This window comes from Saccopteryx bilineata, chromosome 2 (genome assembly GCF_036850765.1).
Source record: "Saccopteryx bilineata isolate mSacBil1 chromosome 2, mSacBil1_pri_phased_curated, whole genome shotgun sequence".
Classification (NCBI taxonomy): domain Eukaryota; kingdom Metazoa; phylum Chordata; class Mammalia; order Chiroptera; family Emballonuridae; genus Saccopteryx; species Saccopteryx bilineata.
Window position 1 is genome coordinate 7,414,746 of NC_089491.1, and position 24,257 is coordinate 7,439,002.

Sequence of the window (24,257 nt, forward strand, 5' to 3'; positions counted from 1 at the left end):
TAACCCCTTGCTCGAGCCAGCGACCTTGGGTCCAAGCTGGTGAGCTTTGCTCAAACCAGATGAGCCCGCACTCAAGCTGGTGACCTCAGGGTCTCAAAGCTGGGTCCCCCGCATCCCAGTCCGACGCTCCATCCACTGCACCACCGCCTGGTCAGGCTGAGCTGTGTGTTTCTGATGGAAGCTGAATGAAGACAGTTTTTTTGAGGAGAGTCATTTATTTGTCTTTTACATGAAAACAGAATTGTGGGGGGAGGAATAGGGAGAACAAGGGGAAACTAGCCTGCTGCTTAGATTTTTCTGACGTCGGAATGGGGCAGCTGGCTTCAAGACAGGAATCGGTCCCCGCTGCAACATGGCGATTTTGACCGGACCCGAAGCAGTTTATTGAAGCACCATTTTCTACTAAGTTTAATCCCAAGCTAAGCAGGTCTAAAGTTACATCGGAAAGTAACATTGTCTGGAATAGTTTTAAGAGCACAGAGATGAGTTGACATGCAGCAAGGCAACGGCAGGCAAGCAGCTCGGGCCGGGCTAAGCTAGGAGCAGAGAGGGTCAATTCACAAAGAGCGAGCGGGTAAACTCGACGTAGTCAAAAGCTGTGGGGAGTTCACGGCCCTTGCCATCCACATAGGGCTTCATGTGGGAGACACAGTAGTCAGCTTGTTCCCGAGTCAGGTTCTAGAGGAAAAGACAGCACCTGTCAGCCACACTGAGGGCAGGGGGTGGAAGAGGAAGGGGTAAAGGGGAGAAGAGGGGGCTGTGGGGGGGGGAGGAGATGATGGAAGGAAAAGGGGGTAGAGGGAAGAGGGGAAGGGAAAGGTGAGGGGGAGAGTGAGAGGGGAGGCAGGAGAAGGGGAGAGGGCAAGCAGGTGGAAAGAGCCCCAGACCTGGTACAGCTCCTCCTTGGTCACATAAGGCTTTCCCTCGGAGCTCAGGGCCCGGAAGGCGCTCTCGATCTCCTCGCTAGACTTGACATTCTCCGTCTCACGGCTGATCATGAAAGCCATGTATTCTTGCAGGGAGACGTGGCCGTCCCTGGGGAGGGGCAAGTGCAGTGAGCAAGAGCGGGGAGTCAGTGGCTGGGCCCAGCTGCTTCCACTGCCTTCCCTGAGGCTCACCGGTTTGGATCCACAGTGTCCAGAATTGCCTCGAACTCCGGGTCAGGTTCCCCTTCCTCCACCATAGGCAGATCGTAGCCCAGGGAACGCAGGCAGGATTTGAACTCCTGGTGATTGAGGCGGCCAGATTTGTCCTTGTCAAAGTGTCTGCAACACAAAGCCAAGGGTGGCTCAGCACACAGGCCCTGCTGCTAGCCCCCACCCTAGCTGAGGGTGTGTGTGTGCATCTGTACTCACTTGAACATCATGCTGAACTCTTTGAGGGCTTCTTCAGTCACCCCTGTCGTGTTCCTGGAAGAAAACAGAATTAGGGAGCAAGTCCTCCACCCCACGCAGCAGTACCTGACTGCTAGACGCTGGTGACCATTCTTCACACAGCCCTCGGGGTAGGCACCTGGCTTGGATCTGCTGCTCCAGGTTGTGCTGCATGCGCATGCCCAGCTGGTCGAGCTGGTCCCACTGCTGTGCCAGGCCCACGGTGCTGTGCTCCGTGTACTTGTTGTCCAGGATCAGGGCTTCCTCCATGGCGGCCCCCAGGTCCTCAATCTTCTTCAGCTGACTTCTCATGGCTCGAATCTCCTGGTGCTTACGCTGCAAAGGTGGGGAGCAGAGGAGTGTGGGATGGGGCTTTTGCCTCAGTCAGCAGCCCCAAGAGCCTGGTCAGTGGCCCTGGCCTTCGCAGCCAGAGACCAGCAGAGCCATCTGCAGCGGGCAGTGTGGACCGGGGCAGAACCCTGGGGAAGCCCAGACCGAGGCCCAGGGGAATCTCTACCTTTTCAAGCAGGGTCTAGATAGTATCATCAAAGACAAAGACTGTGTGTGTGTGTGTGTGTGTGTGTGTGTGTCTGTGGCAGAGACAGAAAGAGGGACAGATAGGAAGGGAGAGAGATGAGAAACATCAATTCGTCATTGCAGCACCTTAGTTGTTCATTGATTGCTTTCTCATATGTGCCTTGACCGGGGGGGCTACAGCAGATTGAGTGACCCCTTGCTTGAGCCAGCAACCTTGGGCTCAAGCTGGTGAGCTTTTGCTCAAACCTGATGAGCCCGTGCTCAAGCTGACGACCTCAAAGTCTTGAACCTGGGTCCTCCGCATCCCAGTTTGATGCTCTACCTACCACGCCACTGCCTGGTCAGGCGACAAAGACTTTCTTTACAATGATGGTGCCTTGGGCTGCTTTAAGCCAAGTAGCCCACCTTGTGCCTGAGGCAGGCCTGCTGAGGTAGATGGGCTGGGAGCCCTTGGGCACTTACTTTGGTAGCTTCAAGCTGGGATTCCAGGGTCCCGGACTCCTCCACCATGCAGGACCTAGACACGGAAGCGCGGTCAGGCCGAGGGCTCTGACCGTGAGCTCGAGGTCAACCACCCTTAGACAAAACAGTGCCTGCAGTCTCGAGTTCCTTTTCGTCGGGAACAGAACCTAGCTGCTATTAGCTGTCTTTTCCAACATGGCCCTGGAGCAGGGCAGGTAATAGTGTTCCCGTTTCAGAGATGGGAAGCTGCCACTCCGTGTGGCCAACCTGCCCAAGGTCAACTGACAGGCCAGGACTGGGCCCTAACCAGCCTGCTCCTGGGCCAGGGCCCTTGTGTGGTTTCTCAGGCCCAGCCAGGCTGTGAATGGTCAGTGACCCAAGCTAGGCCCTCAAAGGGTACGTCAGGAACTGACTTTAAAGTTCCCCCATGGGAACAGAGAGGGGCCATAGGCCTTGTTCCCCTCTCTGCAGTCACAGGGGAGAGATGCCCCATCCAACCCTGCCACTAGCGGGGAGACCACAGGGAGGAGGACCAGCTGACAGCCACCCCGGAAACCCCTGCCGTCTCCTGCAGGTTCCTGAGGAAGGGAGCCGCGTTCTAAGGGGAGATGCAGTCAGACGACCCCTCAGACACACAAACTGGGTGCTAAGCGATCATGACAAGAGAGAGGTTTTAAAATGGTTCTAATTCTGCCCAAAGGTTGGGAGGTAGCTGTGACTCAGCCCCAGATTCAGGTTTCATGATCTAAAGACCCAGTGCCAGAGGTGCTTTCCAGGGCCAAGTTCTAAAGAGCAGGGGCTGTTGGAGCCTCCATCTCCCTGTGAACACAGTGCAAGGTCATAGAAGGCTGCCGGTGAGTCAAGACGACAGGTTAGGGTCACGTGCGGGGACAAGTCACACCGTGCGCGTATCCTTGGTGGGATTTTAGCCCAACTTCCCCTGTACCCACCTTTGCCCCCACCTACCCTTTTAACACCCAGTGAGCCAGGGTTAGCTCTGAAATCTCCCCAACTTCAAAGTGTCTAGCAAGGCAAGGCACCAGGCTTCCTCCGACCCCAGCAGATCAGACTCACAGTCACGCCACGTCCCCCAGGGCAAAGCACACCCCCAGGATCTGGGGGTGGGAGGCTGGGTGCCGGTGCAGGGGGAGGAGGACAGACCCCTCTGTCCCAAGCGGCCGAGGGCAGTGGGTTAGTCAGAAAGCGGAGCCGCCTGGGGAAGTCAAGAGTGCATTGGTAAAACCACAGTGAGGTAAGAAGAGAAATAAGAGGAGAAAAACCTTCCAGACAGATCATCCCCAACTTCATACTGATAGACACGAATGACCCGACGATATGCTATGCTATTCAAAAAAAGAAACCAAATGAATACACCAGAGGAAGGGCAAGGAGAGCATTCCGAGACAGACACACGCCACAGGGCCCAAGCTGGCAGTACACAGGCAGGGCAACCTGGCGCCCAGGAGGGGCCCTGGCAGGAGAGCTGAGGCCCAGCCTGGGAGGACAGGCAGCCTTGGGGCAGCTCACACGGGCTGGGCAAGATGGACAGGGCTGGGGAGGAGCCACACAGTAGAGGGAGCACAGCACCTTATAGAGACAAGACAAAGACCAGCAGACATGTCCACGGGGGCCCGGGAGGAGGAGACGCCAGGGTGGCTTTTGAGTCCAAGCTATAAACTGGGATCCCTAAAAGCTGACCCAGTCTGCCTTCAGCCTGTGGGGACAGAGCCGGGCGGGCCTGTTTCTCCCTTGCTCGACTGCCTGCGGCAGGGCCTTGGGAGAGCCACCCCAGGACACTGGGAAGAAACGCAAGGATGGCCAACCCAGGCAGAAGCCCTGGTCCGGGGGAGAGGCCCCTACTGAGCCTGGTGCGATGGCCCTGCTCCTCCTGGGCTCCTCCCAAACCCTGTCTCCATCACTCAGAAAAACTGGGCACTTAGGGTAAATGACACCTGTCCCTCCTCCCCCCAGGAATGTTGGGGTTGCTGGGGGAGGGGTCAATGGACAGCTGGGGACTCACTGAACCAGCCTAAGCACCCTAATGTCCTGCTTTGTGCCCATGGCCCTGAGGACTGAATACAGCAGCCCCACTGCACATGTGAGTAAGAGAGGAAAAGAGGTGGCCAGTACTATCCCACAGCTGAATCAGCATGGCAATGCCCAGAGGCCTGGGCCTCCTGGCCTGGTCACATTCCTTACCAAGGGGCCCTTGGAATTAGAACAGGGAGGCAGAGGCAGCTCCCCTTCCCAGACAGTAAGCCGTCAGGGACACTGGGCTGTGGGACAAGGCACACTCCTTGGAAGGAGATGGGGACAGGGCAGGAAGGTGCAGGAAGGCCCATCCTGGGATCCTCTGCAAGCCAGGCCACAGGGGGACAGAGGGCAGAGGGAGCACACAAGACACCACCACACCACGAGCCCAGAGAAAGAAGAAAATATTAACCCATCGAGGAGATACGTTCTGTGGCGATGGGATCCAAGCAGCAGCAAGACAAGGCGATGTCCAGACAACAGCAGTCGGGAGGTGGCGGACAGAGAGGGAGACAAGAAAGAAAGGAAAAAAAACATCAGTACCCACCCTGCACTCAACCCCATACCATGTCACCAAGTCTGCCCGTGCTGACCGGGACCATGCCCAGTCCCACCCAACTGGGAAGAGTACCTTCAAGAACACATCTAATGTGGCCCGCCCTCAGGCTCCCACGCTCCCAGCCTGCTTTCCTGACCACCTGGCATGCCTGCGGCTCTCCCGTGAGCTCCCCAAGGCCCGGAGCACACCTGGTCTCCTGGATCCACTGGTGGAAGGCGTTGGCATGCTGCGCAAACTCCTGGCGCAGCTTGTCGTTCTCCTCCTGCCGCCGCTGCTCCTTCTGCAGCTCCAGCTCCCTCTCCTAGGGGCCACAGGGGGGCAGAGGCCACGTCACCCTGGCCCCTCCCACGTGGACAGGCTCGGGATGGGGATGGCCCTGCCCTCAGGAGTGGACCACTGGCCTTAACATTTGAGAGGAGCAGGAAGTTGTTTTCTGATGCTGAACATGACAAGAAACCATGGCCCAGGGGTCAGGGACAGTAGGGAGTCCGGGAGACATTCAGGGAGCTCACTGGGTGAGCTGGAGCACTCAGGAATTCTCCAGCTGCTCGCACCCCCCCCCCCCCCACTGTGGCAAGGTGGGCTGTGGACGGGACTGATGACTGATTAACGAAAGCACACTTCCTCTGCCCACGTCTCACTGCTCCCGCTGAAGGAGTTCCTCTGCCCAGGTCCCCACGCTGAGGGCCGGGAAAAGGTGCGGGGCATAGGAAGGGCACCTTGATGATCTTCTGCAGGTTCCTCCAGGTCTCCTCCAAGGCCTCCATGGTGAACCAGGTGTAGGGGTTGGAGGCCACGCGGAAGCTCTTGATCTGGCGGTCCAGCTCGGCCAGCTGGTTGAAGTCGGCCTGGGCAGAGCTGAGGGAGGAGCGGAAGGCGTCATGGGCCTCCCGCAAGGCTTTGATTTCCTCCAGGGAGTTGCAGCGCACGGGGTCTGTCAAATCCTCCTCTGCGTTTTCAAACCAGCTGTTGAAGGCAGAGGCCTTTTTGGCAAAGGTCAGGAAGAGGTCCTCCACCTGCAAGCATGGAGGATGCAGTCAGGACGGTCACCAGGGCTGGATATACTAATGGGCAGGGTGAACGGCAGGTGTGGAGCAGGAACAGCCAGGTCGTTCTCTGTGTCAGGGCTGAGATGGCACCTGGCTGGCTTGGCTCTTTTCTCCCACTTCCGGAAGCCCTCCAGCTGTCTCCACGCTACCCCTGACCTTGGGGACACATGAATTCAGTCTGTCCTGGGTGTCTCTAAAAGCAAGCTCGTGGAGGGGAAGGTCCCAGTGCCTTGCTTTAAGCCGAACCCATGCCCCTGTGCAGGGCCTTGTGCCAGGCCGATGGCAGGGCACGGCCAGTGCCAGGCGGGTTCGCCGGCCGGGGTGCGGGGCCAGCTGAGCTCTGTCTGGCTGCCCTCACCTTGCGGAAGTGACTCTGAGCCTCTAGCAGCTTCTTCTTTCGGGTGGCCGAGTTGGCCAGAAGCTGGCTCCATCTCTTCATGAGGGAGGCGTGCCGTGCCTCAATGGCCTTTGATTGAATGTGCTTTGCGGCCAGCAGCTGGTCTTTGAGGGCAGTGATGTTGGCTATGCCTTCCTGCTGGAAGGCCTGCAGGCCGGCATCAAAGGTTTCCTGGAATAGGAGCCGGGAGTCAGTCCACAGTGGTAGCCTTGAGACCTGAACTCGCTCTCTGTGGTGCCTCGGCCTGACTACTGGCCTGCAGTCCCGCCCTGTCTGGCCACTTGGTCATGTTCTCCAGACTGTAGATGACAACAGCAGTCCCCTCCCGCCCCGGCCCCAGGCAGACTGAGGTCAGACTTGGGGTGTAAGCGCACAGAGCCCTCTGCAGCGCTCCCACTGTTAGGACTCGATCTTGTTTACTGCCAAGTCCCTGAGGACTACCGTAAAAGAGTCAAACGTCTCAGTGAAATATGATGACCATCACTGATCTACTAGGAAATACTGGTGGAGTAAATTCAATCAACCCACCGGAGGGCCCACCACAGACCTGTTTGGTAAGGAGAGTCTGGACAGAAGACAGATCGCGGCCATAATCATCCGTCTTCAAGCTGTTCTCCTTTTCACCTGGAAAACCAAGCGTGGGAATTACACTGCTCCCTCTCAGCGCAGTGATATTAATTTATTTTCTTATATTTAAATTTCAGTATTACCAACAGCAGTCTCTGAACCCACATTAGCTGGCTGCTCCCTGTACCCCAGACCCCCGTTCTCCATTTGTGCTGTGAAGAGCTGTGGTTCAGCCGCTACGTAGGTGTTAGCAATTACCATGGCTGTGTGGTCCCAAAGTCAAAGTCTAGTTCCTCCTCCTGGGGAAGCTGATGGCACCATGAACCATGTAGCTAGGGGCAGTGCCAGCGCGGTGCTGGCTGCTGTCTCATTCTATTCCTGTTGTGACATCCGCTGCTTCTTTCATTGGCCAAGCCCCCCTTCCCCACCTTTTCTTTTCTTTCTGGTGAACCCATGTGTTCGTCTAGTGCCGAACACTGCCAAGGCCCCAGCCCTCTGGGTCAAAACACTGGCTCCATCTGGCTGGTGCCAGTGGTCTGGCCAAAAGGCCCACATTTGATTAGCTTTTTCTCTGTAGAAGAAAATTCACTGCAAAGGAAAGAGACAAGCTGGGGCCCGGGACAGTCCTGCGGGGTGGGGGTGAGGGCCGTGGGCCTCACCGAGCAGGGCTTACCGATCCAGGATTCGACCACGTCGGCCTTCCAGTTGAACTGAAGGAAGGCCGAGTTCTCGTCCAACTTTGCCTTCCTCTGGGCGGCCGCCTTCTCCAGGTCGGATACTTTCCCGTTCAAGCCCCTCATCTTGGAAGAGATGTTCTCCTCGTGGTGATTGTTCTAGGCCATGAAAAGAAAGCATGCTCTGGTCAGCCTCACCTGCTGCAGCTACCTGATCTGTGTCCTCCTGGCCTGGGAAGGTCTCGATTTCTAGAAGCTGGGCCATGTGTGCCACCCACTGCCAGGGGGAAGGAGAGTCGGTGAGGCTTCTAAGCAACACAGAGTAAAAATCTTAGAAAAACGAATACTGGCAACTCCACTTAAAGGAATTCGTTAACTCTAAAGGAATAATGAGGAATATATTGAAATGTTAAGTCACAATGATGTATCTGTCAGAATTATTTGGATAGTAAAAAACTGGAAAAAGCCTAAATATTACCACTTAGGCCCTAGCCAGCTGGCTCAGTGGCAGCCAGTGTGTGGAAGTCCGGGGTTTGATTCCTGGTCAGGGCACACAGGAATCAGTTTCTCCACCTCTGTCTCTTCCCCTTCTCTCTTTTTTCTCCTCCTGCAGCCATGGCTCAAATGGTTCGAGGAAGATGGTCCTGGGAGCTAAGGATGGCTCCATGGCCTCACCTCAGGTGCTGAAATAGCTCAGTTGCTGAGCAATGGAGCAGTGGCCCCAGATGGGCAGAGCATCGCCCCATAGGGGGCTTGCTGGGTGGATCCCGGTCAGGGAGCATGCAGCTGTCTGTCTCCCCACCTGTCTGCCTCCCTGTCTCTCAGTAAGAAATAAAAAAATAATGGAAAAAAATACTAAAAAAAATAAATGGAAAAAAAAATACTATATACATCCAAAGAATAACTATTATACATATTCGATAAAAAAAGTGGTTCGCCCTGGCTGGTTGGCTCAGTGGTAGAGCGTCGGCCTAGCATGCAGGAGTCCCGGGTTCGATTCCTGGCCAGGGCACACAGAAGCGCCCATCTGCTTCTCTACCCCTCCCCCTCTCCTTCCACTCTGTCTCTCTCTTCCCTTCCCACAGCCAGGGCTTCATTAGAGCAAAGTTGGCCTGGGCGCTGGGGGTGGCTCTATGGCCTCTGCCTCAGGCACTAGAATGGCTCTGGTTGCAACAGAGCAATGCCCCAGATGGGCAGAGCATCGCCTCCCTCCCAGCTGGGTGAATCCCAGTTGGGCACATGTGGAAGTCTGTCCAACTGCCTTCCTGTTTCCAACTTCAGAAAAATACAAAACAAACAAACAAAAAACCCCCCAAAAACCCAAAAAAACCCAAAACATCACCCCCCCCCAAAAGTGGTTCAACCCTGGCTGGGTAGCTCTGCTGGTAGAGCATTGGCCTAAAGCACAGAGGTTGCCAGTTCGATCCCTGGTCAGGGCACATACCGGAATAGACTGATGTTTCTATTTCTCTCTCAAATCAAGAAAATAAACACTAAAAAACAACAACATTTCAGGCCCTGGCCGGTTGGCTCAGCGGTAGAGCATCGGCCTGGCGTGCGGGGGACCCGGGTTCGATTCCCGGCCAGGGCACATAGGAGAAGCGCCCATTTGCTTCTCCACCCCCCCCTTCCTCTCTGTCTCTCTCTTCCCCTCTCGCAGCCAGGGCTCCATTGGAGCAAGGATGGCCCGGGCGCTAGAGTGGCTCTGGTCGCGGCAGAGCGACGCCCCGGGGGGGCAGAGCATCGCCCCCTGGTGGGCAGAGCGTTGCCCCTGGTGGGCGTGCCAGGTGGATCCCGGTCGGGCGCATGCGGGAGTCTGTCTGTCTCTCCCCGTTTCCAACTTCGGAAAAATACAAAAAAACCCACAAAAAATAAAAAACAAAACAAAAAACAACATTTCAGAAAACTGTTTTGACATTGTGGAGACCAAAACCTACGAAGCCTAGGAAGGCTCAATCACTGATTCAATCTTGGTTAAAACTGTATCTGAGCCTTAGCCAGGCTCAGTCGGTCAGTGTGGTCCCAATATGCCAAGGTTGAGGTCAGAGCACATCCAAGAATCAATGAATGAATGAATAAATAACTAGAACAACAAACTGATGCTTCTCTCTCCTCTCCCTTCCTCTCTCTCTAAAATCAATCAATCAAAAAATAAAATTTCCATTACTTAAAAAAATACTGTATTTGAAAATATGCTCCCTGAGTCAGCATAAAGTTTAAAGGGAAACTTTGGAAGGAAGCAAGGATTACTGACGAGAATTAAGTGCTGGCCAGCCTGCCAGCAGGCTGAAGAATAGTCACAGACCAGCTCTGTCCGGTTTAAAAAATGGAGGAACAGTATCCAGGGGGTGTATATGTGGTGAGTCCTGCACAGGTGGTCTCTCCATCTTAAACCGTCCCCCTGGAATTAGTTTCATGTTAATTTATTTGCCCTCAAGGGCAAGGAACAAAACAGGACTTTCAGTACAGTGTTACCTCCTATGGAACAAATCTTTATTTTTTATTTATTTATTCACTTTTTTTAGAGAGGAGACGGAGAGACAGAGAGAGAGAAAAGGGGGGGAGGAGTTGGAAGCATCAACTCCCATATGTGCCTTGACCAGGCAAGCCCAGGGTTTCAAACCGGCGACCTCAGCATTTCCAGGTCGATGCTTTATCCACTGTGCCACCACAGGTCAGGCCTATGGAACAAATCTATACCTAGTCTTGTCTCAAGTTCTGACCTGGAGCAAAATCTACAATGAGACATCTTTTTTTTCTTTTCTTTTGGTGACAGAAACAGACACAGATAGGGACAGATAGGAAGGGAGATGAGAAGCATCAATTCTTCGTTGCAGCTCCTCAGTTGTTCACTGATTGCTTTCTCATATGTGCCTTGATTGGGGGGGGGGCTCCAGCAGTGTGAGTGACCCCTTGCTCAAGCCAGCAACCTTGGGCTTTAAGCCAGGGACCTCTGGGCTGACGCCAGTGACTATAGGGTCATGTCTATGATACCGTGCTCAAGCCAGCAACCCCATGCTCAAGCCAGATGAGCCCACACTGAAGCCGGCGACCTCGGGGTTTCAAACCTGGGTCCTCCACATCCCAGTCTGATGTTCTATCCACTGCGCCACCGCCTGGTCAGGCTTAACTGATTTATTTCTAAATGTCCTGTATAGCAGCCAGGTTACAGATAATTTTATGGAGTGATGCAATCCAGTTAGACGGGTGGGTATCTTTCAGCTGGGGGTAGCTGTACACGTGGAGAACAAGTCTGGAAGGTTGAGCCATCGGTGGTGGCTCGATGAGTGAAGTTCATGATTTGCTTACTTGCGTTTCCTACTACCGCTATAAAGGGTTTTATCACGAGGACCAGCAGGGGTGCTCCTCTGCTTAATCTGGGCAGTGAAAATGAATGCTACAGAGTAACTGTACTGATTGGCTTCAGAAGGGGAAAATAGCCGACTAATCACATCATCTTCCTCTTTTTACGAAACACAGGAATGGAACTGCTATTGGCCCCATGCAAGCCTTTGGTGACTCTGCCTGGGGACGTGTGCTGTGGGAGAACCAAGGTGTTAGCACGTGGGCATCCTGACACTGGACACCAGGGGCTTACAGTCGGGCTGGGCTCACCTTCTTGACGAGGTCTTGTCCATTAGTGCAGACGTCATTCACGCGGTCCTTGTGCACAGTGAAGTCTGTCTCAAAAGCTTCATGTTTCTTCAGCAAGCCCTGCAGGGGAGGCAGCAAGGCCGGCACTGAGCACCTGGCCCGTGCCACTGTGCCGGATATAGGTCAGAAGTGACTAACCAGGCAAGTGTGTGCCCTCACGCACGCCAGTCCAGCTGTGGATGATGGCAGACAGGTGTAGAGATAAACAGGTAATTGTGAAGGCAGTAAGCCAGGGTGCAGCGAGAGCCACCGTGGGGGCTGGCTGTGGGAAGTGAGGCCAGGGAAGGCCTTTCTGAAGGGGTCCCTGCCAGGCAGTCAGTACAGCGTCCCCCTACCCCTCCAGGAGAGTACGGTGAAGAGAAAGTCAGTTTGAGATAAACACCAATGAATGACGACACTCATCCTGAGGTTTGACCTGAGCACACCTCCTAGGGCAGTGGTCCCCAACCCCTGGGCTGCAGACCAGTACCGGTCCGTGGGCCATTTGGTACCGGTCTGCAGAGAAAGAATACATAACTTATATTATTTCCGTTTTATTTATATTTAAGTCTGAACGATGTTTTATTTTTAAAAAATGACCAGATTCCCTCTGTTATATCCATCTAAGACTCACTCTTGACGCTTATCTTGGTCACGTGATACATTTATCTGTCCCACCCTAAAGGCCGGTCCATGAAAATATTTTCTGACATTAAACTGGTCTGTGGCCCAAAAACGGTTTGGGGACCTTTCGAGTCTCGTCTTTTCCTCGGTACAACGGAAATGCTGGCGACAGGGCTGCACCCCACAGAGCAGGACAGCACTCACTCCCCTAAGCTCCACCTCCGGCACCCGCAGGCCCCCACCGTGAGGGGTGTGGATCAGGGCCACCCTAACTCTCGGGAATACAAGCTCTGCCTCTGTAGCTGGTGGCACACATTCAGGAACATTCTACTGTAACGTGCAGCCCCTCCTATCAAGAGGGGAGTCTATTTATCCACTCGTGACCCGGGGCTGCCTTGTGACTGCTTTGACCAGCAGAAGGCAGTGGGACAATGCTGTCACATCTGAAACTAGGCCTGAAGACCCCTTGCACTGTCGGGTCCCGGAGCTCTGCCCAGCTGCCCTCAGCCACAGTGAGCCATGAGGGAGCCTCAGGGAAAGCAGCAGAGGCGATGGCCCCCAAGTCACAGAATCACAGGAAACTGAAACTGCTGTTTTTAGCGTCAATACAGAGCAATCGTTAGCCAATGTATTTGGAAAGTCTGTTGTGTGCTGAACTGTGTACTCCCCAAAAGATATAAAGTCCTAACCCCTGGCACCTGTGAATGTGGACATGAGGTCTCTGAAGAGGGTATCAAGTTAAGATGATGTCATTAGGCTGGGCCCTCATCCCACGACCATGTCCTTATAAACCAAGGGACATCTTGCCAAAGGTACAGCCAAAGAGGATGCCACAAGAAGACGGACATTGAAGGACAGCCGCTGGAGACAGAGTCCGAACGAAGTGACGCTGCCACGAGCCAGGGAATGCCCGGGACCACTGGAAGGACCCTCCCCTAGAAGTTTTGGAGAGGAATGTCCTGTCTACCCACTGATCCCAGACCTCTCGTGCCCACTCCGCCTACAGGGGACACCGTCTCTAGCATAAGATCTTGAGGGCAACAAACGAACCCACGAGCCACTGGCTCTAAGCTGCCCTGGTTGGAGCTCGGCCACTGGACAAAGCACAGGGACACAGGGCCTGGTGTGGCTTCCTGAGAAATGAAGCAGGCGGCATCTTCGGGCTCTCTGACCTGGATGGCAGCGAGTGTGTCTCCGTAATCTTCACTGGCCACCAGGGTCATCTTCTCATTGATCCAGGCTTCTTCCTCTTCCACATTGGCGACAAACTGCTGATATTCCAAGGACTCCTCCAGCCGCTGGCCCCTAATAGCAGACAGAAGAAAAGTCAACCACGACCTCTCCTGATTTTGATTCTGACAGTTAACACACGCTTACAAATATTGACAAGTGTGGGAGGTAAAAGGTTTAGTGAAGCTTTCCATATAATACTGAGTAGAAATGGTGTTGGGTGACCAAAAATCCTGGGACCATCCACCGGGTCCAGATTCACCTAAAGGAACCAGCTCAGCACAGGCCTGGCGCAGGCGGCTCCGGAGCAAGCCAGTCGCAGCCCCTGCACAACCAAGGAAAGGGCCCAGGAGGCGGCAGGTGGGCCTGCAGCCCTACATGGCCGGTCCGGGCCTGGCCGCTCACCGGGCTGCCGCCAGCTGCTTCAGCTCCTTCCAGTGCTCCACAAACTGCGCCAGGCGCTGCTGAATCTCCTCCTTCCCGATGGTGTTATCATCCGACAGCTTCTTTCCCGTGTCCAGGACACCCTGACGGGGAACCACAGGCAGGTTAACAGCCAGCTCCTGCTTCTAGATGCTTCCAGGAAAAGGCCTCAGCATCAAGTTCAGCTCTTCCCAGTTTGGGGTGAGGGTTAAGAGATACTGGAGACCTCAGTGAAATGCACAGAATGTGCACGTCATTGGGGCCATGCAAACCCCGCCCTTCAGCCAGCAGGGTCCCCTCAGCTAGGAGAGCCCCCTCAGCCAGCAGGGCCCCCTCAGCCAGCAGGGTCCCCTCAGCTAGGAGAGCCCCCTCAGCCAGCAGGGCCCCCTCAGCCAGCAGGGTCCCCTCAGCCAGCAGGGCCCCCTCAGCCAAGGGAGCCCATCAGCCAGCAAGGCCCCCTCAGCTAGGAGAGCCCCCTCAGCCAGCAGGGCCCCCTCAGCTAGGAGAGCCCCCTCAGCCAGCAGGGTCCCCTCAGCCAGCAGGGTCCCCTCAGCTAGGAGAGCCCCCTCAGCCAGCAGGGCCCCCTCAGCTAGGAGAGCCCCCTCAGCCAGCAGGGCCCCCTCAGCCAAGGGAGCCCCTCAGCCAGCAGGGCCCCCAGCAGAGCCCTCACCTGAATGGCAGGCTCATGAGCAGCCAACTCTGCCTCCAGCCGCTTGTGCTTCTTCCTCAGGTTCTGAACGCCCGTCAGGTCCCGGCCGTAGTCCTCGGAGCTCACCAGCAGCTTCTTCTCCCTGCAGCGCACGGGCAGTCAGTCCCCACACCTCTGTGTTTTCACCTGGAGATGTCTGGTTAGAACTGCTGGGACATTTACAGTCCTCGTGACGCACTTCTCCTATACATGCTCCAATCTCCCCAGGAAAACCCTGTCAGTCTCCTGGGAAACAAAAGCCTCTACCTGTTCCCTGGCCAGGACCTTGGTTAGTTAGTGTCCTTCTGATGTGCTGCGTGTGAATGCAGAAGTCAACCAGTAAATACGTGGATGAGCGGAACAAACTGCTGTTTCTCTCTCTCAAACTCCTTTCCTTCTTTCTCCAGGAGATCAGACCGTGTTTTCCAGGTAGGAGCTGACCAGGGACCTCAGGGAAGGGTCTAACCCAGGTCTAGTGTAACTATCACCTGTCACTACCATTTGGAGGCCACCGCCGACCAGTATCACTACACACACGAGTATCAGCAGGAAACCGAGGTGTGAGTGTGCGGTGGAGCGGGGCCCAGCACAATGTGGCTGCTGAGGTCATGCCCTTTCTGCCAGGCTTCCGTCTCACTCCCACAGTGCAGGACAGACCAAAACCTCATGGCCCGGTGGCCTGGACCTCCCGGCTCTTACTCAGCCCCATGGTTCCTACTGCCACTAAAGGCACAGGGCTGTCCCAAAAGGCCCGGGGCCTGAAGTCCCAGGAGCACGTACTTGATCCAGGACTCCTCATCATCCATGTCCCGGAAGAACTGGTGCAGGCGATGGGACTCGTTCAGCTTGGCTCTCCGGGAGGCGGCCATGCTCTTGATCTTCTGGAAGCGGCCGTTGATGGTGTCCCGCTTGTCCTTCACTTGGGAGGTGTCGAAGGCACTGCTGGTCATCAGGCTGTCAGCCTGGCTGTTCAGGTCTTTCAGGCGGTCCTGAGGTGGGGAGGGCAGTGGGCGGGGTCAGGAACCCAGGTCTCCAAGAAGACCCGCTGGAAAGTCAAAGCTCAGGACATCCTCGCTGACAGGCTGCTTTAAGACCCAGTCAGTGTGGAGTGCTGGTATTTTCAAAGTGTGGTATGTGGACGCCTGGGGTTCTATAAGGTCAGGACTATTTTCATAACACAAAGACTTTTTAGCTTTCCTTTATTACTGCGGTCATTTGCACTGATGGTGCAAAAGCAACGTGTGTGTGTCCTGATGCCTTCGCTCAGAGCCAGGGCAACTACAATACAGAAATTGACTCTCTACTGCCCTGCACTCCCAGTAAAAACGCTGTTGCACAACCTTCAAAAAACAGTAAAAGCTGATAATTGTACTAAATATCCATCCTTGAGTAGGACAGTTAGTGGCCTGAGTGATAAAATGGGAAACGCACTCAAGCACTCCGCTGCCTCCAGGAAAACCCCCGGGTGCAAGCTCGGCACCCATCTCCACGGACCACCAGTTTTACTTGAAAGGAAAACCAACAGACAAACTTAGGGTCACTCAGACTTCGGGATCTGACAAATACTGTGTTGAATATTTAAAAAGAGAACCTGCTACTTTAAGAAAAACTGCATTTGGCCTGACCAGGCAGTGGCCTAGTGGATAGAACGTCAAACTGGGATGCAGAGGACCCAGGTTTGAAACCCCGAGGTCACTGGCTTGAGCGCGGGGTCACCAGCTTCAGTGTGAGATCACAGACATGACCCCAAGGTCACTGCCTTGAGCGTGGGGTCACTCGATCTGCTGTAGTCCCCTGGTCAAGGCACATATGAAAAAGCAATCAATGAACTAAGGTGCCGCAACAAAGAATTGATGCTTCTCATCTTTCTCCCTTCCTGTCTGTCCCTATTTGTCTCTCTGTCTCTGTCACACAAAAAAAAGAAAACCAGAAAATTTAAATTTCTATGAGAAAATCAGAACTTTGGAAAGTTTCAATCCACCTCTATGAGCCTGACAGCTTTCCAATGGGCAATGATTTTTGTGTCGAGGATGGCTGTGATGAATGAACATAGAAGCAAATGTGTCCACAACCAGAAGAGCTACACAGCTCAGAGAACCAGTACCTCCCAAATGCTTCTGTAGCCTCCTCATGCGGGGTATAGATCTGTTCCAAGTCCAGCACGGCCCAGGGGATGTTAACAGGAGAGACTATAAAATCTGGCTGACAGGGCTGTAGGGCCCACTCCGCAACTAACTTTTTTTTTCTTTTTTCTGAAGTTGGAAACGGGGAGGCAGTCAGCATGAGTCCGACCGGGATCCACCCGGCACACCCACCAGGGGGTGATGCTCTGTTGCAACCAGAGCCATTCTAGTGCCTGAGGCAGAGGCCACAGAGCCATCCTCAGCGCCCAGGCCAACTTTGCTCCAATGGAGCCCCAGCTGCGGGAGGGGAAGAGAGAGACAGAGAGGAAGGAGAGGGGGAGGGGTGGAGAAGCAGATGGGCGCTTCTCCTGTGTGCCCTGGCTGGGAATCGAACCCGGGACTCCTGCATGCCAGGCTGACGCTCTACCACTGAGCCAACCAGCCAGGGCTTTGCAACTAACTTTTAAGAAACAATACCACTTACTCAGTTTGGCGTAGTATCCAATATTCATGTTAATTATCTGAAGTAAAATACAACTGTCTCCTCGAAGTACCTGTGTGAGGCTATGTTTTCAGATGGCACACAACACACTGCAATCGCAGCCATGAGAAGCCGGCTGGCCTTTATCGAGCTGAGCATGAAAAAGATCTGCAAAGATGTGACTGTCGCCACGCCGCTTGCTCAAGTTTTGTTTTTGAAGAAATTTTGTTATACTTCATAAAAACACTACTTATGTTAACTTGCAATAGGTTATTATTATTTTAAATGAAGCAATAAATTTCCAGTCTCACACGAAGTTGCAGAAACAGCACAGGTTCTGTGCACCCTCCCTACGGGTCCCCCAGACCGCCTGCCTCCTACAGTGCAGGGTGGAAACCAGGAACCCAGCCGACGCTCACCACAGACCCCTTCACAACCGCCCCTTTTCTGTGTGCAGTCATTTGTGCGTGTCTCTGTGAGCGTGTTGTGTAGTTCCATGCAATTTTACCAAATGTGTAGACTGGTATAATCACCACCAAAATCAAGACACAGACATTGTCCTGCTAGCAGAGGAACTTCCTTTTATCTTTACAGCTGCACGCCCACCCTGCCCACAATCCCTAGCAACCATTCATTTGTTCTCCACCTCTGTAATCTGTCATTTCCTGAATGTTATATGAATAAACTCATGGAGTATGTAACCCATTAATATTGACTTGTAAAATTTAACTTTTATAATTTATTTTTAATAATAAATACTGATAACTAAAACCCACACACTCTTTGGGGCCCCTGTGTAATAGTTCAGAGGGTCCAGTGGTCCTGAGACCATGATGTCTGAGCGCCGTGCTGTGGCGTGACTGACGCCGGCCGGGTGCCCCGCTCACCTCGTGGGCAGAGATGTCCGCCTCCAGCAGCTGGTGTTTCTTTAGCAGGTTGTTCACAGAAGCCAGGTCTTTGCCGTAATCCTCTGATGCCAGAAGGGCCTCCACCTGGCAGGGAAACGCAAGAGCTGAGGCTGGCACGGTACGCGCCAGGAGCTGGGGAGGCCGGCGGCCCGGCTGCTGTGCCGGGTTTGGAGGGCGGTACCCTTCTTGGCCACCAGTTCCCGATACACCTGCACCAGCCTGAGATGGTCTCTCTTTCTGTAGATCAAAATCTTAAGTGCCCATGAGTTTATATTTTTACTTTTTATTTTACAGCTTTCCTACAACAGAGGTATAAATATTATATTAAGATACGATTATTTTCAACTTTTTTTTAAAATGTTATTTATTCATTTTTAGAGAGGAGAGAGAGGGGGAGAGAGATACAGAGGGAGAGAGAGGAGAGAGAGAGAGAGAAGGGGGAGGAGCTGGAAGTATCAACTCCCATATGTGCCTTGACCAAGCAGGCCCAGGGTTTCAAACTGGCGACCTCAGCATTTCCAGGTCGATGCTTTATCCACTGCGCCACGACAGGTCAGGCTCAACTTTTTTTTTTTTTTAATTAAACTTTACTTATTCATTTTAGAGAGAGAGAAGGGAGGAGCAGAAAGCATCAACTCCCATATGTGCCTTGACCAGGCAAGCCCAGGGTTTTGAACCAGCAACCTCAGCGTTCCAGGTCAAAGCTTTATCCACTGCGCCACCACAGGTCAGGCTCAACTTTTTTGCTTTTTTTTAAAAAATATTTTATTTATTGATTTTTTTTTTAGAGAGAGAGGAGTGAGAGAGAGAGAGAGAAGGGGGAGGAGCAGGAAGCATCAACTCCCATATGTGCCTTGACCAGGCAAGCCCAGGGTTTTGAACTGGCGACCTCAGTGTTCCAGGTCGACGCTTTATCCCACTGCGCCACCACAGGTCAGGCCTCAACTTTTTTTCTTGATAGTTGAATTTACTGGGGTGATACTAGTTAACAAAATTACACAGGTTTCAGGTGCACAATTCCATACCACATCATTTGTACACTGTATCGATGTTCACCCCCCTCCCCCGTCAAGTCTCCGTCCATCACTGTCCCCCCATATCCTCCTCCACCTCTCTCTACCCGCAGCGCCTATGCATTTAAACACGACAGCTAAAGGCCCGGTCACCATGCCTCCAGAGTGATGTGACGGCACCAGGCGTGGGAACCCCACTTCCAGGCAGCCCAGGTGGGTACAGTGCTAGAAGCGCGGGCCGTCGGTGCCCTGGACGTCTGCTGCAGTACCGCGTGCAGCACCCACGCCCGGAGGACCTGACTGTCCAAGCACACGGGAATGGTTTCTCCTGTAAAGGACCCCAGCAGCTCTCAAATGTGTAGGAAGAATTTCTAGTGACTTGGGAATAACACTCCCAATATACACTAATAAAAATTGTGTTGTGAGCTCAATTATATGTAAAAATATAGCTGTACAAACATTCACGGAGATACGCACAGACGGGATATATACTATAGAGTGGCGGACCCCGCGTTCCCACAGAGCGCACGGCTAACTCTAGCCTCCTGGCTTGCTGGTGTCTGGTTCTACCCGCATTCCCCAGGGAGGAGTGAGTTGTGGTCCACAGCCCACCAGAAATATGCTCTCTTTTCCACACCTTCCTTCCCTCCACTTCTGCGCTCTGCACAGCACACAGCTCACACTCGACAATGAGGATTTCTGCTAAAGGGGTCCCTGGAAAGCCCCAACTTTCCACGGCTCTCGGAGAGCGGGCTGACCCCAATACCCCCGTGACGCACCAGCTCCGGTGATGGGAAGGGGGAACCTCCTGGCATTACCTCAGACAGCCAGAAGTCAAAGTCCTTGATCCCGGTGTTAAAGTTCTGCTGCTTGTTGGCTTCTTTCAGTTTCTGGCTCTTTTCAGCTGACTTCTGTACCAGGAACTGCCACTGGTCAGCTAAGGCAGCCAGCCGGGCCTGGGAAAGAGAAGGTAGCCGCTAGAGATGGGGACACTGTGATTGAGCCACTCCGCTGAAGCTGACCTGTCACTCGAGAGGGCGATCAGGGACACTGAGGGGAGCCGCTCCTGCTCGTGCACGTCTGTGCATGGCCTGGAGCCCTCTGACTGGCTGAGCCCTCTGCCCCTGGGCCTGAGCAGAGCTGGGCCTACCTTCACAGCATCCTCGCTGCCGGCACAGGCCCCGCGCTCAATCAGGGAGTTGCCTGTGTCGATGACACCACGAATCCGATCAGCGTTGGCATGCAGCTCTGCTTCGAAGGCCTGGTGCTTCTGGTGCTTGCTCTAAAAACACCAAAACCACCTTTCAAAACCAGCTCCTGCACTTGACATCTTTTCAGGGGCAAGGACTCTCAGAGGGAATGGTAGTAAACTTACAGATTGGGGTCAAGTGTCAACATCTTTTTTTCTTTTCTTTTTTTTATAGGGACAGAGAGTCAGAGAGAGGGATAGATAGGGACAGACAGACAGGAACAGAGAGAGATGAGAAGCATCGGTCATCAGTTTTTCGTTGCGACACCTTAGTTGTTCATTGATTGCTTTCTCATATGTGCCTTGACCGCGGGCCTTCGGCAGACCGAGTAACCCCTTGCTCGAGCCTGCAACCTTGGGTCCAAGCTGGTGAGCTTTTGCTCAAACCAGATGAGCCCAAGCTCAAGCTGGCGACCTCTGGGTCTCAAACCTGGGTCCTCCGCATCCCAGTCCGACGCTGTATCCACTGCACCACTGCCTGGTCAGGCAAATGTCAACATTTTTAGAGAAGGCAATCACAGAATTTATGTGATATTTTAGGGGTCAGTTTGTTGGGAGTTCAGCATAAGGGCTGGGCCAGCAGAGAAGAAATGCACCAGCTCAGGAATAGGTGAACCAAGTTAATTCTTAAATCAGCAAGACTGGCTCTTTGGGAGATAAGTCCTAGAATTACCCACTAATGTTCTGCAGAAGGCTGCAATGCCCAGTTGCAGTTTTGAATCTACTTGAACATCAGTTTATACCCACAGCTTCCTCCTTAGTGGAGAAAAGCTCTCACAATGACACAGATTTCTCATTATCTCAGGCAGCCATCACCAAGAAGCAATGGCTCAGATGGCAGGCCGACCGTCAAGGATGGAGGAGATGTCCACAGTTGGTGCAGATCGTGGCCTTCTCATTTGGTAGCTGTCATTATCACAGCTCCTGGATATTGTTAATATCCAGGCTTGAATCCAGGTAGAAACGTTTTTGCTAAGAAGAGAGAGGATCGGGAGAGTGATGGGCTCCTGACCCTGGGGCCTGACAGGGACTTTCAGAATCTACGAAGGAGCAGGGGGCATGGGAACACGAGAGACAAGTGCGAGGATGTAGCTGGGGCACAATTCCGGGTGTGAAATGCAAGTTCTCGGGAAAGAGCGTTATTTGGGGGGGAAAGAACTGAAAGAAAAAAGCAGCACAGATGGTGAAGAATTCTGTATTAAATGTTTCATTTCAGGGGCAGCAACTGGCAAAAAAGGGAGCCCGCTGGCTGAGCACAGCTCTGGCACGGGGTGTCCCTGCCGTGCACCTGGCACGGGCACCTGCACCCGCCCCACGAGAACAAAAAGGTCTCCAATTCCCCAAACCCTGACCAAGACCAGTCACCTCTTTCTGTTCTGACCGCTCTGGTTTGAATCCCATCTGTTCTATTTCATCTCTTCACCCATTTAAGCATCTTCTGAGCTATATCTGGGTGGGAAAGTCCCTTCACCAGCCCTTGGGCGACACCCACATTCTTCCAAGCCCCCCGCCCAGCTCCTCTTAGGTTTGGCAGCAGACCACCTGTCTCTCTGTGGATTTCCTGCTGTCCCACTCCTGTGACCACTATGAAACCATCATACCCCACTAGGCCTCCTGCTTTAGGCCACCAAGGACCATGAGCCCACATCTACACAGAAAAGGCTGATTTTTTCATTTTTTAAAAGCACCACCTCTGGAAAGCAAGCAGTCACTACTGCCCCCCAAATCAAACATTGCACAGAACTTGCTTACATGATAAACTGGGAGAGGGAATGGGGAACGAGGGGTTGTAGCTGATGACAACAGAGAAAGCCACATCCCGCAGGGACACTTGGAGTGTGATGGACGATTAGAAATGAAAAGACGGATGGAGAGACAGCAGCAGACTGCGTGTGACCACGATAACAAGAATCTATACAGAAGAACACAGACACTGGAGCTCATGTAACTAAAGCTTTTAAAGAACAAAAAACTTACCAGCAGCTTGGAAAGCTACAAAAATAGATTGAAATAACAAGAGTTCAGTACACTGATGTGAATATACAAATCAGCTATTAAACAGAAACTCACTTTGCTGTCATACTTCCCCTGGGAAGCTCAGCATTTGGGGACAGCAAGCAGAGGGGACTCTACAGATTTTTTGTAGCAGATACGGACAATCTTAATGGCGAGGAAGCAGTGAAACCTTCCCACCAGCTCCCCTCAGGGTAATTTTCACTGGCTTCCCCATGGGCACAAGGAAACTGTTTTACAGGTATACCCCTTTTAAAGATGCCACGTTTAACACAATGGACTCAAGAACACCGCCTGCCTTGGAGAGAACAGCCAACCCGAGCAGCTCACCTGAATGTTGGTCGGGTCCTTATAGGACTCATCACTCGCAGTCTGTAACTTCTCACTGATCCAAGCCTCGATCTCATCCACGTCCCGGCTGAACTGCTGCAGGGTCTGCGATTCTCCCAGTTTTGACCTCTTTTCAATCATCTGGGCTTTAAGACGTCGCCACCTGAGCGAGTGAAACCGAGACCAAGTGTGAGCGCCCCTCCAACAGGACTGGCCAGGGCTCACCCACGGGTGCGGTGGGGTCCGCCAGCACTACGATACCCACCTGTCCAGAACCTCATTGCGCCGGCTGGCAATGTCGCCCTTGGCATAGTGGCCAGCGGCGATGAGCTGGTCGGCAAAGGACTGCAGAGCAGCGATCTTCTCCTCCTGCGGGCGAAGGGAGGCGTTAGGTAGAGAGGGGCAGGCGGCTCTGCCCCCCCTGGCCTGCACATCTAGAGCCGAGAGCGGTTATTTTAGGTGACCGAGAACTAGCTGGTGGCAGGATCACAATACACCGACACTTTAGAAGTAGTAGTGTAAAAAGCCAGAAGCAAGCTTGATTTCAATCATTACTAGAGTGGAGTTTAACTCAAGATTCCAGGTCACGCTGGGGTGGGACAGGGGCTAGGACACCAGTAAATGTCACATACAAAAGCAGGCTTCACAGGAGAGAGCTGTCAGATTTTCAACAAAGTGGATTAGAAGAAACCTAAGTGTTTCACATCTTCCTGATTTCTGTTCATGTGTTTCCTTACCTACCCACAATTTTGTTTTTCTTCCCTTTCACAATAATTTTTACCCCAGTGGCATCCCCATTATCCAAACTTCAAAATTTGTTTATAAGGATAATAAGATTCCTTCTGTCACTTGTTTTTCCTAGACTGCACGGTCACCCTGGGAGACGCAGTGGGGACCACGCTGCTCCAGTGGTGCAGACACTATTGCAAGCTGCGATGCGGGGCAGCTGCCAGGGCTCTCTGGCTGAACTCATCAAGCCAGTAACAACTCTTTATCCGTTGTTAACAGAGGCAAGAAAAAGCCAATGAAGATGTCAACTGAGGAAAATGCGGTTCAGACTCTCAGGTCGAAGGGCCTCACCTGGACATTAATGGCTTTGTCAAAGTCCTCGTGCTTTTTGATGAGGGCCTCGACACTGTCCAGCGAGTCCCCTTTGTCTTCTGTGTTCAAGAAGGCCTCCCGGGCGGCCATCCAGTTCTCTGCCTGCTCACAGTCCCGGTGGAACAGCTAAGGAAGGGCGAGGCAGGTGAGGAGACTTCGGCAAGGAAACACCTGGTCAGAGACTCGGCAGCGACAGGAAGCCGCTGCCTAGCACACGTACCTGCAGCTCCAGGCACTGGTCCAACATCACCCTGCGCTGCACCCAGGCCTGCTCCAGGTCTGCACGCTCCTGGTCTAGGACATCTAATTTCTCCCTGATCTCCGGGCTGGCATAGTGCCCATGAGCCAACAGCTGCTGCCCAAACTGCTCAAACGCCTGGAAGGTGCCAGCCCTGGCATCGATTTCTGTCCGGTGTTCCTGCCAAGAGGAGGAAAGGGATAAGGTAACTGGCAGAAGATACCCACTCTAATGTCAACCCCAACTCACAACAAAGGGTGGCGGGGGGGGGGGGCACGATGAGGTCTTCCTGGCCCAGCAGAGCAACCAAGTTTCCGATACTTGGCAGGCAGGCTTGCACACCTGGTGTCGTTCCAGCAAAGCTTCAGCTCCAGTGACATCCTTGGCTAGCTCGTCTGAGGACACCAATCCTCGTATTCCATTGATCCAAGACATGAGGTCCCTGGGAACCAGAGCCACAGAGGGACAGTCATTATGTTATCTGGCAAGGAGGCTTTTTGCCCAGGAAAAGAGAGGATGACATAACTCTTAACTCAGAAGTCTATTTGGGGCTA

General features: G+C 53.4%; 1 protein-coding gene across 10 annotated transcripts in view; it reads right to left on the reverse strand.

The window, feature by feature from the left end:
- Positions 1-307: 307 nt before the first annotated feature.
- SPTAN1 (spectrin alpha, non-erythrocytic 1) overlaps positions 308-24,257 on the reverse strand; it is a 79,617-nt gene continuing 55,667 nt past the window's right edge. For 5 of the 10 annotated variants that reach the window (XM_066256033.1, XM_066256032.1, XM_066256035.1 and 2 more), the window contains 27 exons: positions 24,046-24,145; positions 23,686-23,883; positions 23,445-23,591; positions 22,630-22,733; positions 22,365-22,527; positions 21,999-22,013; positions 19,923-20,054; positions 19,591-19,728; positions 17,739-17,843; positions 15,028-15,236; positions 14,230-14,350; positions 13,542-13,663; positions 13,079-13,211; positions 11,265-11,363; positions 7,649-7,808; positions 6,956-7,032; positions 6,370-6,579; positions 5,682-5,978; positions 5,151-5,263; positions 4,816-4,833; positions 3,653-3,715; positions 2,373-2,427; positions 1,513-1,709; positions 1,356-1,409; positions 1,119-1,265; positions 888-1,035; positions 308-678 (listed from right to left, as the gene is read on the reverse strand). In XM_066256033.1, the coding sequence (XP_066112130.1) occupies positions 553-678; positions 888-1,035; positions 1,119-1,265; positions 1,356-1,409; positions 1,513-1,709; positions 2,373-2,427; positions 3,653-3,715; positions 4,816-4,833; positions 5,151-5,263; positions 5,682-5,978; positions 6,370-6,579; positions 6,956-7,032; positions 7,649-7,808; positions 11,265-11,363; positions 13,079-13,211; positions 13,542-13,663; positions 14,230-14,350; positions 15,028-15,236; positions 17,739-17,843; positions 19,591-19,728; positions 19,923-20,054; positions 21,999-22,013; positions 22,365-22,527; positions 22,630-22,733; positions 23,445-23,591; positions 23,686-23,883; positions 24,046-24,145 (3,451 nt within the window). In that variant the 3' untranslated portion in view covers positions 308-552. The remainder of the gene's footprint in view (positions 679-887; positions 1,036-1,118; positions 1,266-1,355; positions 1,410-1,512; positions 1,710-2,372; positions 2,428-3,652; positions 3,716-4,815; positions 4,834-5,150; positions 5,264-5,681; positions 5,979-6,369; positions 6,580-6,955; positions 7,033-7,648; positions 7,809-11,264; positions 11,364-13,078; positions 13,212-13,541; positions 13,664-14,229; positions 14,351-15,027; positions 15,237-17,738; positions 17,844-19,590; positions 19,729-19,922; positions 20,055-21,998; positions 22,014-22,364; positions 22,528-22,629; positions 22,734-23,444; positions 23,592-23,685; positions 23,884-24,045; positions 24,146-24,257) is intronic. The other 5 variants (XM_066256038.1, XM_066256036.1, XM_066256039.1 and 2 more) reach the window with 3 other exon arrangements.